Consider the following 12758-nt stretch of genomic DNA (forward strand, 5'->3'; position numbering starts at 1 on the left):
GCACGCTTTGCGGTGTGATATGCCCCTCACGATGCTAACTTTAGACACGTTAATTTATATAATCATGGATACAAAACGTAAACTTTATACTGTACTTCTAAATAGCCGTACTCGATACTAATTCCCAGCTAGCAACCTTCTTGAATGTTCCGTTGAATTATTTAGGAGTTTCCTCTCCCGAAAGTGAAGTCGAGAGATATGAAAAATGTAAATGTAACATTAAAAAGTTGAAAGAATGACATTGATTTCTCAAATGAAAGTTGTTGTGCAGCGCAGACACACCACAGACAACGTTATAGTTAATTAAATTCATAGTTCTTAAAGCTCTGATAAAAAAAAGAGCGAAGGTCACTGATTCAATTTTTAAGAATGAGTTGCACTTTTTTTAGTTTTTTTTTAGTTGCTTTTGATGTAGTTGGTGTTTGATTCGCACCTTTCGTTCTCTGCTGGTACATTAAGGGTATAATAAAACTTCTGCCATAGAACATGAAATAGGTTATTATTATTATGATAAATGATGATTTTTATTCATAGTGTAACCCTGTCCACACATGAAATGTTTGTACCGGCTGCTTCTAGGAAAATGTAATGGCTTCCGTCTGTACTTGGCAGACGATCCTGTGACTAAATTGTGAATTTTGTTTGCTATTTCAAATAATGTTGATCATTGATTCAGGTGTGTTTAAGAGAACATTGTTGTTCCTGTAATGTAAGAAAGCATCCGAAATGTTGCCAAAAACAACACTGTTGATTTTAAACTGTAAATTTAAATCTTGAATTCTGCAGCATTGTCCTAATAATAATGTCTTCGTAACTAGCTTCTAATTTCGTCTTCAAAGAATATAAGAAAACACCAAGCGACGGAAATGACCAATATTTCATTCGAAATCTAACTTTGTGTGTAACCGACGTTTTATTCTTTTGTCGTCTGCTGGCTTCAGAAAATTCGTCATTTTGCATTACTGAAATAGTCTGCAACAGTGTTGACAAGACTTGTGAGAGGTTTACGGCCTTTTCCTTATAGCGATTACTTTTGTTATCCTCTTTGTTAGTAGCCGCCTATGGATCCTTACTACGACGATGTGCGATTTCCTTTGCCCGCATGATTATTACCTTTGACCTTACAATGTTTACTGTCATAACTATTGCTGTATTTGTAAACCATTTGTAATTTAGCAACGAATGCATTTGAGTGCAATCATTGGTACATATTGCGTAAGTCTTAACATTGATCTTACTGAATTGTTATGGTAGCAGCAATAAATCGTTATTAATTGTTTTTCTTCGTACAGTTCTTATTATGTTCACTTTTTGTTACAGTTATTATTTAATGTTTAAACACTAGGTACTGCTTGCTGGTAGCTACCGAAGGTAACCCACTGTTATATTTATAGCGTTAGGAACAAACATTAGTCCTTTTATTGTATTGCTGTAAATAATAATAATATGATCATGTAAAATATATCTATGAATGGTCGAATGCAACGATAAATAAGTACATACGATATATTTTGATAACTCCTCGAAATATCATTAGATTTTTTAAAGATCGAGGTTTATTAGTTGCCCGTGGACTCGTTCAGTTTAATTGCGGATTCCTCGAAACTTTAAGTTTAAAGTTACGATCGTTATAAACAGTGATATACATTCTTCACGCTGTTGTATTCTTAGAAGTTTACAGATGTTTCTTTTTATCAACGTGCTAATAACCTGTTCTTGCTAAATAACATGAAAATAATTTCAGCGACGAAAATGGTTCTCATTTTGCACGACGAGCGCTGATCAAAGCGGGCTGTACGAGGTTGATTTTCAAAGTGACGCTCATACTAATTGGTTAGATTACAGAGGTCGCTTTTGTCGTGTGACTGTCGCACGGTTATTACGCCACGGACAGAAACTATGAGTTTGTACCTTCTTCGGGGTAACATTATTAATTTAACATCATTAATTTGACAATACTATTTTTAGCCTAAAATATTTTAAGTATAAAGAGGAAGTTATAGCGTTTACAGTTACAACGAATTCTTCAGTGTAATTACTAACAACAGATGAATGACTCAATTATTTTCATCGATGTAGCTCAATTACTGAATTGTTTATACTAAAATGACTCGACACAGATCATGTGCTCTTGGGATATCCCAACAATAAATACTGTTCCCTATATTACTTGCCAGAAATGAAGCCATCAGAGATTCTAATTAAAAAAGAAAGAATTTTCCTTCTGGCACAGATAAAGTATAGTCACATGATTACATCTTACTGAGAAGACAATAATTAGACACTTCGGCTCGTGTTAGTCTATGACGGGGGCCAAACTTAGTTATTTTCTCGAAATAGCAGAGCAACTGTTGCGAATTGTAACTAATGACTGCAATGTCTCGGGGCGATTGCAAGAGTGCAACTGTATGATAAATTGTTAACCAACCTGATCGTTTATTCTTGACGTGCAGGTATATCATTCTCTAAGCAAATGGCAGGCTAAAATTTAACAAACTGTATGTTATTACGCCGTTGATATATTCTCAGAAATGTTTCATTAGGGCCTTGAGATTTGCAGCTGTTTGTGTATGATTTTTGATTAATCAATTTACGGTTTAAAAGACGGGCTAAAGTGGTCCAAGGTGAAATGTGGTTCGATACTTTGACTTACATTTCAACTATTTTTGTTAAGAATTTTCGTTGAATAATGTTTATCGTAACTGTACCAGGAATGCCGTCGCGGCGCATTGTTTTAATTGTGGTTAGAATATAAACATGCCGTGAGAAATTCGCCCACTGCCCATAGACAGGTTCTCACGGGCGTTCCCCGACCGTACACGCTACCCGTGAACTCTATACCATCAATTTTGAATGTCATAATTTCTTACTAAATTGGTAGGTTAGTTTAGAAAAAAATAACTTGCAAGAAACGAACACGAATCTTTTGAACCCTCCAAAAGGACCACCTAGGGAAACAGTGACTGGTCTCCTTCATTGAAAAGCACAGAATCGTGCAAATAAAAGAAGTTGAGTAATTTTGGCTTCAGGACGGGACTACAGCGTGTAAGATTTTACTAGAATTTTATAGAAACATGTGGAGTATTAGCATCATGTTGCCCACTTGCCTAGTAAGCATGAGTAGGTTTAATATTATGACTGACAGTACATAAAATGCAGCCGTGCATTTTCATCCACATTACTTTTTAATACCAGCTCGGGCTAATTTTCCTCTTATATGCAGTCATTATTATTTTCGATTCGTCACTGTTATATTATATTTTCCTTGTTTACAATTGTTTCTCGGAATTCTTGACGAAACTAACTAGCTAACCTTCTCTTAAACGATTTAATAGTAAAACTATAATAGCCTCGATTTCCATACTGTGTATGTGTACTACAAAATAAGATTTTAAATTTTTCGGGAGTTAAAATCGCTTTGTCTTATGGAGGTTCTAATCCTGAAAACTATACTTAACTATGCCATGAAGTGTTAACATACATATAGAAACGTGCGCGTACATATCTTTTTTTAAATATGGATTTCTAATGTATAACCACACAATACTCAAGGTCAATCCAATTCAGCCAGTTTGATTTATCTATGTGGACAACACATTGAGATTCCGAATCTATCTATTTATGTAGAACTCAATGTAAATAATGAATTGTTATTGTACACCCAACGTTGTCAGGTCGGCATGTCAAACGGCATATCGCATTCTTTCCCAGCACTCACCTCAGCAAATAGCAGGCTCAAGTCACCGGCGGTATCACGTGACCACAAATATAGAGCTGTAGTTAAAATCTAAAATCGTGGCCATGTTGAATAACAACCATTTGTTTGTCACGGCGAAATCGAAAAGTTTATTAGCAGAAATAGGGAAATGAAACGGCCGAGCCACGTGCGCAAACACTCCTGTATTTTCACGCGCCTCACGGAGACGTAATGTTTCGTGACAAGGATTCAATCAATGTAGAATGTATAGTATATTTTTATTTACCGTAAAAGATCTATTTTCATGTGTGTAAGAACATCAAAAATTTAAACGAATTGAGAATTCTTTTTTAAACGCTTGCCGTGCGTGCGTGAAAAACGCATTCGTATGTATCCGTATATTTTTCGAATGTTATAGTAAAGGTCATATGTAAAACATTAAACTTGTATTTCAACATATTGTCTGTGCGTGATTCCAGATTCTTTGTAAATATCTAGTGCGTTTCTCTTGTAACTTTGAAGTAAAAGTCTTATATAGACTTGTTAAACAACCGAACGGATGCTTGCATCATCAAAGCTTTCACCAACTGATGTAGCCAATGTTTCCAGCTATGTCCACATATATACGAAATGTCTATATTTAGTGTTTTGTTGATCTATAAAAGGGCTTTTGCCTAAACAAATTACGTATGAAACTACTTGTAGTAATATTGTCAAGTCACCATTTGGCACGAGACGGGTGTGCCGCAATTGCAAACACGCTCGCTAGTTCGTAATGAGAATAATGATGGAAGCTTGCGCCATAGATCAGTTTGTGCGCGTGCGCGGCTTGCCGATAGCGGGAAATCGCTGATACTTGCGTAAATACGGCAGTCGCTGCTGGGCTTTAGATTAGATGCAGCCGATCGCAACTGTTCTCAAATGAATTTGTTAATGTACGACACTTACTTGCTGCAGCTGACATTTTATAACGATGTCAATCTTTTTGCCTTAACTCGAAATCTAATAAACATTATTGTAATAAGGAAATAAATCCGATCTACCAACAACTTGCTAGCACATAAAATACCCAATAATGATCATAGAGGCAATGATTTCATGGAAATGACAAGTGGGTCATATTGCATCAATAGAACGATGCACGCGAACGTAAAGACACCATAGTGCTGATTGCGATTGCAACTTTGTAATTTTCTCGTGTCACGAACTGCTACAACGTATGTATTTAGAAACGAAACACTTCACAGGAACCCTGTTCTGTTAGCAACAACTTCTTTAAGCGAAAATCGTGTCAATGATATTATTGATGAGTATCGGTTTCCCTACCGGCAAAATTTACATTTAAAAATAGCAAAGATGATGCAAAAAAATATGCCGTTATTATTATACAAATCTATTCATTCGTAATCGTGTGGAAGGATGGAATTATTATCATGATTAACACTTCATCGGGTTGTCTTACATATTTCCCATTGCGTATCGCAACGGGGCCTACTCTATAATTTACGCACCAAAGAATAATTAGGTAGTTAACTTTCGACGCGTATTTACGATTGTTTAACTGCCTGTGCGTAAGTCTACTGTTGCCAAGACCTGTCTGGCTCAATTGATTAAATAATAATAGATGTCTTATCAGATCATTCTTATAAAATGTAGATTATATAAGCGGTCGAAATTAGTACTTTATTTAAGTATGTATTATTTACACAAAATCATGTTCCCGTCTGAAATATTTAAAACCGTGTGAGTCTTTGGTTGTCGTCTTATATAAATAAATAAACTTGCTAAAGTTCAGACACACAGGTGCTAAAGATGTTTTTGTAGGCTTATTCCATTATTGAATATATATTTATATATATTTACTCCAGACATAAGAACCTTCATTCATTTCTTGTACAAAATGGTCAGTTTTAAGATCAGTCGTTCAAAGTTTGGCCTCACGACCTTTTACGCTCCAAAACCATTTTGTTTTCAGCTTTATTGATTGCAACGTCATTGTATCTATTGGCTAAGTGAAACCTATTATTATTCTGAGACATATCTCTGAAATGACTTCTCGGAAATCAAAGAGCGCTACGCCGGCCGGGAAGTCAGAAATTATCTAAGAAGCTGACTTGTTGTTGTCCCTCACGTTCGACAAAAAGATTACCGAGAGATGCGATGACACTCGCCTCTTACTTTATTACGACGTCAAGTGTAATTTATTTTACTGCTACTTGTCTACGATACTTCTTAAAGATACTTACGCCGCAAAAATTCACTTACATTAGCCATGAACGATTAAACATAGCTGCTACGCAATAGATAGTCATATTCGGGTCAATGTTCTCGAGAAATTCGATATGTCGTCGATGTTCGCACAGCTCATGGAGCGTTGCGGTGAACGGGTCACATAGAAAACCGGGAGTTCATTAGACGAATTCTGGGTTCTACTTGTAGCAATAGCAAAAACTATTTTACGTCATTTCGCCACGACTCTGATGGACCGGTGGGAGAGATGTTTTTTTTGTCCTCTTGTCAGATCGCTCTACTCGCCGGTCCGTCACGCGGACATTGACCGTGGTTCTACTATTTGGGGTGCTCTGTTACAATGAGTGTTGTGAAAATTTCACGACTTACATTAATCATACCATACAAGAAATATCTTAACTGTATCGTTTCATAGTATCACGATTAATCTTACGTTTAATTGTAGCTTGGATTAGGTATGTCAAAATGAAATTAATTCCGTTTATTAATTCCATTTATTGCCTGATAATGCGAGTTGAAGTGGTAATCTATGTCTTGTAGGTAAAGTATTAGAGTTTTGTATACTTGAAATCAAAATAATAATGCAAAAACCCCTAATTTTGGTTTTCAATATGTTGAAGTTAAAAAACTTATAAAATAAATTATTGCGTGAAGCGTTGTGAAGCTCTTTGAGCTTTCGATCTTTTAGCTTTTGTTTCTTCTCTTAAGCTAGTTAATACGTAGTATACTATTTTGACAAACAATGTCCATTTAATTTATTATCTCCAATTTAATTGAGGTGTTGAAGTTTGCTTTGTTTAAACCGCTGGTTCCTTACCTGTGGTTGGGTATTACTCTCTTCTCGTTTCGTATATTTTGATACTGAAAGAAAGTATGGCATCCTTTTTTTCGGTGTTATGGGTGTCACACCTTCAGTATGTAAATCAAGGTGTGCAGGCTGTGCGTGAGTAGTGTATAGTTGGTATAGATAGCGTGGTGAGCGGATATCGTGCGGGCGTCGAGCACGCGGCGCGAGCGCGCCCAGTCAGAGTGCCGCCGCGCCGCCAGACGCACGCGCGACTTGCACGTGCTATCCACGACTTTAGTACGAGCAGCTCATCACTGAACTTCGCGTCCCAACAAACTTTGTCCCGTACACAAACATACAAATGATGTCAGTTTGCATGTACCTTGTTTGCCCTTGGTTTTTTCTCGTGATCTACTTGGGTTTCCTTATGCTGGACGTGTAGGACCGACTCTGAGTCTCCGTTCTAGTGTCTGTGGACGTTTGAGAGCGCAGACGCGGCGTAGCGATCGATAAGTGTCGGTAGCGCCGCCAGTCGGTGTCAGCCGTGCGCCGCGCGGGCTAACACGCGGGTGGTTTTGGCGCGCTCCGGCGACGGTGCGAGCGGTGCCGCGTGCCGGGAGCGCCGGTGGTGTTATGCGGGGCGGGTGCGGCCGCTGCCGGGCCCACTGCTGAGCCAGCTGACCGGCCGTCACGATCGCTCCGCACGCGTCGGGCACGCGGCCGCGCGGCGCGCCCGCCATGAGCGCGGCCACGCCAGAGGTGCGCGGCCCGCCGGCCGACGCTGCCTCGCCGCACGTCGCATTGCCCAGGATCAAGCCGGACCTCGGCCTCAATGACGCGACCCTGTTCGCAGTCTACTGCTTCATCAAAAACTTTATTGGGTGAGTCGTGTGCGAAAGGAAACCTGTCCTGTTTGCTGCGTCGATCCTCTGCTCTAATCTTATGTAATGCCTGTAGACAACATCTAACGAGTCTTCCAGAAAATTCTGTGTATTAAGGACTTGCCAAGTTGCTTAAAATATTGATCGCTAAGTGTGTGTTAGAACTCAAATCCGAAGGTTATAGCAAAATCTAAATTAAAGATGATTATGAAAATTGTAGACCGCTGATTAAATACATAGGTATAATATAGACATAAAAGTTCAACTGCAAGGTCAGTCTATAATTTATATTTGACCGATGAGTTTGAGGCCACAATTTAAGTAACTGTTATATAGAGGAATCGGTCAAGGTATATGTCAAAAATACAAATTGACGTATACTATCACTGCTATAAAATTATTGTTAAGATCGGGAAAATGCGTGAAGATAATTCAATTCTATTTATATTTTACAAAACAATGATACCTCAGCCTTGAGCCAGCCTTAAAGAATCGTCTGTAAAATCACTTGTTTACTATCGGTTAGCAACAACACATTAGCTCTCATATGTTATTCACTTATTGGCTGCCAATAGAGCCGAACGACCATGCTGCCATTCGTCAGGCTTCAACACTACCCAGACAAACCAATATTTACAACTTTGTGTTATCTAAGAAAATTCACATAGGTACAACAAATAGTATTTGTATTTTTATCGATATGAGCTATAGATAACGTCTATTAGTTCAATATTTTTCGTCGTCAACCTTGAATTTAACTTAAACCGAGTCATGTTCTGGCCACACCTATGTTCACATTTTTTTTTATCTAAATCTGGGTTTGGCACGACTTATAATAAAAACTGCTACACTGTTTTCCCGTTGCTTAATTCTGATGCACTTGCCTATTGAAGGTAAAATGATAATTTTTCAGTATTAACAACGCAACTACTCAATTCTTTCATTACTGTACAAACTTCATCAATTAGTAAATCCATGTTTGAAAATCCAGTATTAGTTAACCGACGCAAATGCACAACAACAACATCGAAATTGGTAGTTGTTCACCAATTATGGAATTTCTCGATCGGGCCTCTTAGCAACAGCATGTAGTGCTCCACATAATTTTCTTTTTACCGTACATATAAACAGCACAGTATCTGTGGCTAATTGTCGGCAATAAAGGGCGGACATTAGCCGTGCCGAACTTCGTTAGGAGAAAGGCTTCGTTTAGAAAGTACGCTTTGTTTTGTTTTCGTGTTCTGCTGTTTTGGTCCTTGGTAGATAAACCCGGCACCCATTAGATATACCAGATAACTCACACTACATGTAAAGCTAACTGATATCGATAGGCGTCTTGGTAATCTGCTTAACACAGTCACTGTTTTCTATAAATGCAGTCGCAATTAACATTCTGAGTTTCCATTTTGCATATCTAAACAGATTGACGTTCTATTTACTGGCAACATGATCAAGTGCATTGGCTTGCACGTGACTGCTGTTACTATGAAATTTCGTTTTCTTAGCAGAATACAATTGCACGTGTAGATAGGTACTTAGTTTTTATTACGGAGCTTTGTCTTGCTCCGTACAACTTAGCATAACTGTTCTCCGTTGCCACAGATGATTTGATCGGTGGTTGATTTTAGATGCAAACTGTTGCTTTGTTGCAACGAACATCATCACTTTCACAAGAAGAAAAGGGAAAGTCTCAGTGGCGCCCGTTCCCTTGCGGTCAGATTAGCACAGGCTATCGGTTGGCGCTAATTCCTCTTGTTTATTTCATTTCACACTAATGCCTGCTCACTAATCCACGTCGATTTCATTACCGACACCGTTATCTTAAGAAATAACATGTTCATTGTCTCCGGCCCTATCAAAGTCATTGTTGTTATGAAATACATGCCAATTTCACTAATCATTTATATAACCTCACGTCAGATAATATAAACCGTACATTTATGGTTGATTACTTGCATAACAAATAATGATCAGATCTTTATCATGTTTGTTTTTATCGCAATCAAGCTAAACTAAATCTTTAGTAGAGATCACTTACAGTGGCTTAAATATATGGTACATATATATACAATATATTTATACAATATCGAGAGAAGATTATGCCCTCCAACGAGACAAATATGGGTAAAAACAAAAATAAGTAAAGTTGTCAGCACCTTTACCTTCCCATAAAATAAATAAATCTCTAGTTATAACAACGAACATAACTAACATGACCTCTTTCTTTTATCCTAAGTTTAGGTTAATATTAGGACGAAACACTCCCAGTGTCTTCAACCTACGCGATTTTAACCTAATAATACTATACTATATATAATACTTAACTATTACTATATTACGTGTGTATTGCAATTAAACTCTAGAAGTTCGATCAGAATTAATTGGTTTATGTGATCAAAACAACAAGCTAACAAATGTCATGGCTTCGGGGTCAGGGACCTGAACATCCAGTTAACAACTTTTTGTTTAAAGGTAGAGCCCTACAGATTGTTAACAAATAAATGGCTCTGTAAAGATAAATATCTGCTTCATCAATTAAATGAAAATTTTATATTGTTATTCGTATACTGTTTTTAAAACTTGTTGTCTCAAACACTTATTCCGCTCAATTTATATTCGATTCATTTTTTTTGCCATAAACCAGTGTTTTAAACGGAATCAACATCGCAATTTTCACAGTTCATTAACATTCGTTAATTAAAATTCATTTCACTTTTAGCTAAGGTTTTCATTTTTAATACCACATACCAAACTGTATAAATACTTCAGTAAATCAATTTATACACAGTTTAACGCTAAGCGCTGCCAAAATTTATATTAGATAACAGTATCCAGGTCTCTACAAGTACCATATTAACCTAGTTCTCTCAGTTAACACTCACTTACTAAAATTTAATATTGTTGTTAAACAAAGCTTAACAGTTGAGTAAACCTTCGAGCAATTGAACAGGTGCGTAATATATTTAGAATTACAGTTTACTATGCATAAACACGATGAACTACACAAATACAATACCGTCTTGACTTATTCTGAAACGGCTTGGCAGAGGTGTACAAAAGTACTCTCTATTTTGCCAAAGTATGGAAACGTTCCATATGTCGAAAATGACGCATATTTGAAAACCATTTCAATACCTTTTGCTTTGTTTGCTTTTATATAAGACGGGAAAGCAGTCGAATTTGAAATTATTCCTCATAAAAAATTAACATTCAAAACACTCATTGAAATCATAGTAACTACGTGAGATCAACCTTAATTACTTTTGATGATACAAACATCACTTATTTACAAAATTCCTCAACTTGTCGCTCATTATTACTCAGCCGTCAACATTATCAATGTAATTTGTCGAGAACAATGTATTTGATGCATCGAGTTGTTCGTTATCCGCTAGTTGGTTGCTGTCGATCAGCTGTCAGTTCTCGCTACGATGCGTCTTGATATGATAGGAGATAGTGCGTGTCCGAACCAACTGCACGTACGTAACTGTTTACTTGCGTAACAGACGCTAACACAGTATTCATATCAGTTTCATATACCCAAGCCCAATGTTTGTGTTATCACTACTTTGCATACACATTTAAGTGAACAGTTTACGCAACACCTTTTGTTTTTGTCTTCGAGATTTGCCATTGTAATTTAGTTTCGTCATACCTCTCGTTCCGTTATTTGTTTACATGAAAACGACTATCAAGCGAATGGAAAGTTTATGAGGTGAAGGGTCAGAAAAAAACCCACGTTGCAGTTATGCAAGGCTATTTCCATGTACAGTGATGAGCCTACGTAAACCTGTTGAGTACGATTTACTTGTTGCAGTTCCCTTTTACAATTACACAAAAAGTTGCATCAAAATAGCCGCTTAAAAAATTAGGGTGCACCTTAAGCTAGATTTAATCAGACGTTTAACGCGTGACAGTTGGACCATTAACCAGGGATCTCATCTCGCATATTGATTGACGCGTTGCCTTGACGTGCTACTATGGCGCCACCCTACTAAACCGCCCCTTTCACGCAAGGACGTCGGGAATAGGGACGCGCGCATACTCACTACTACACTCGCTGGGGTCTACATTCAGTGTGTACAGTAACATCGCACAGAGAGCACGCTTTCTCTCACCTCCGCGCAACGCTGACCCGCGAAAGTGCCAAAAAGTGATTTTTTGAATTAAAACGATATATCCAGTGCGCTGGAGGACTCTCTGAAACACCATCTGTAAGTATCCCATAGGTTTATACAAAAATAACCTCGATAGCTAAACTAGGTCAAGCTTTCGCGTCCTCGGCCCTATAGGTTTTTACTTATGAATGGGCGTGTTGTTTTTCTACGCTAGCATGGCTTCCTCAGCAATTTGTTTGTCAATTCACTCTTCTGTTCTTGTGTTTGTACTTGCTGTGGTGACGTCATCACCCCTACTGTGGGCGCCATGGATACGGACTTGGGGTGGTTATTCCCATTCGTTGGCATTGATTACTTAAAACAGTGACAATAAAAAATGCAAGACAATGCAATAAAACAAAACGTAATTTAGAAACACAAAACATAATTCTCTTATTTTCTAAATACATTATTACAACTAGAATGATTTTCTTATTAGCGTTTATATTAAAATTTATTCATTTTAATTATATAAATTCTCCCCTTTCTGCGATCCGTGCAACGTTATGGGCCATAACAAAGCAGGACAAAAATATGAAAGAAATGCATAAAATTAAATGTTGCATATTACACCAAACAAAACGGTCCTAAACAAAGGCAACGTTAACCAAAACGCACGGTTGCCTGAGTTCCTCTCAAATATGTATCGCTCGGCTACCATTACGCATCATGTACACTTTTTAAAGCCGTGAAATAACTGTGTTGTAGAAAAAAAGCAAATCGTGATTCAGGTCTTTACTGCACACTTCTGATGTTACATCTATTTTCAGTTTTAGAAAAATTCTGAAGAACGTATCGAAGCTCGAAAACGTACCCTCTTATTTAACGCACTTGCAGAGTTCAGCGCAATGAGAGGTAGAATTAATGATTAATCCAGGAACTGTAGCACTTCCTCTTCAGTGTTCTCGATTGTGTACGAGTAGGAACTATAAGACCGTGATGATTACGCTTGGATAATCTCAATCTAATCTCGCTCCCTCATTCAG

At 37.6% G+C, this 12758-nt stretch overlaps 2 protein-coding genes across 3 annotated transcripts in view; one reads left to right on the forward strand and one right to left on the reverse strand.

Annotated features, from left to right (window-relative positions):
• The window catches only part of LOC113496585 (syndecan), a 355446-nt gene that overhangs the window by 126547 nt on the left and 216141 nt on the right, over window positions 1–12758 (reverse strand). The gene's annotated exons all lie outside the window — the stretch shown is intronic.
• Window positions 7458–12758, forward strand: part of LOC113496580 (lipase 3-like) — an 80257-nt gene continuing 74956 nt past the window's right edge. Inside the window, exon 1 of the mRNA XM_026875846.1 lies at window positions 7458–7615. Coding sequence (XP_026731647.1) covers window positions 7473–7615 — 143 coding nt within the window. The 5' untranslated portion in view covers window positions 7458–7472. The remainder of the gene's footprint in view (window positions 7616–12758) is intronic.

Source organism: Trichoplusia ni, chromosome 8 (genome assembly GCF_003590095.1).
Source record: "Trichoplusia ni isolate ovarian cell line Hi5 chromosome 8, tn1, whole genome shotgun sequence".
Taxonomy (NCBI): Eukaryota; Metazoa; Arthropoda; class Insecta; order Lepidoptera; family Noctuidae; genus Trichoplusia; species Trichoplusia ni.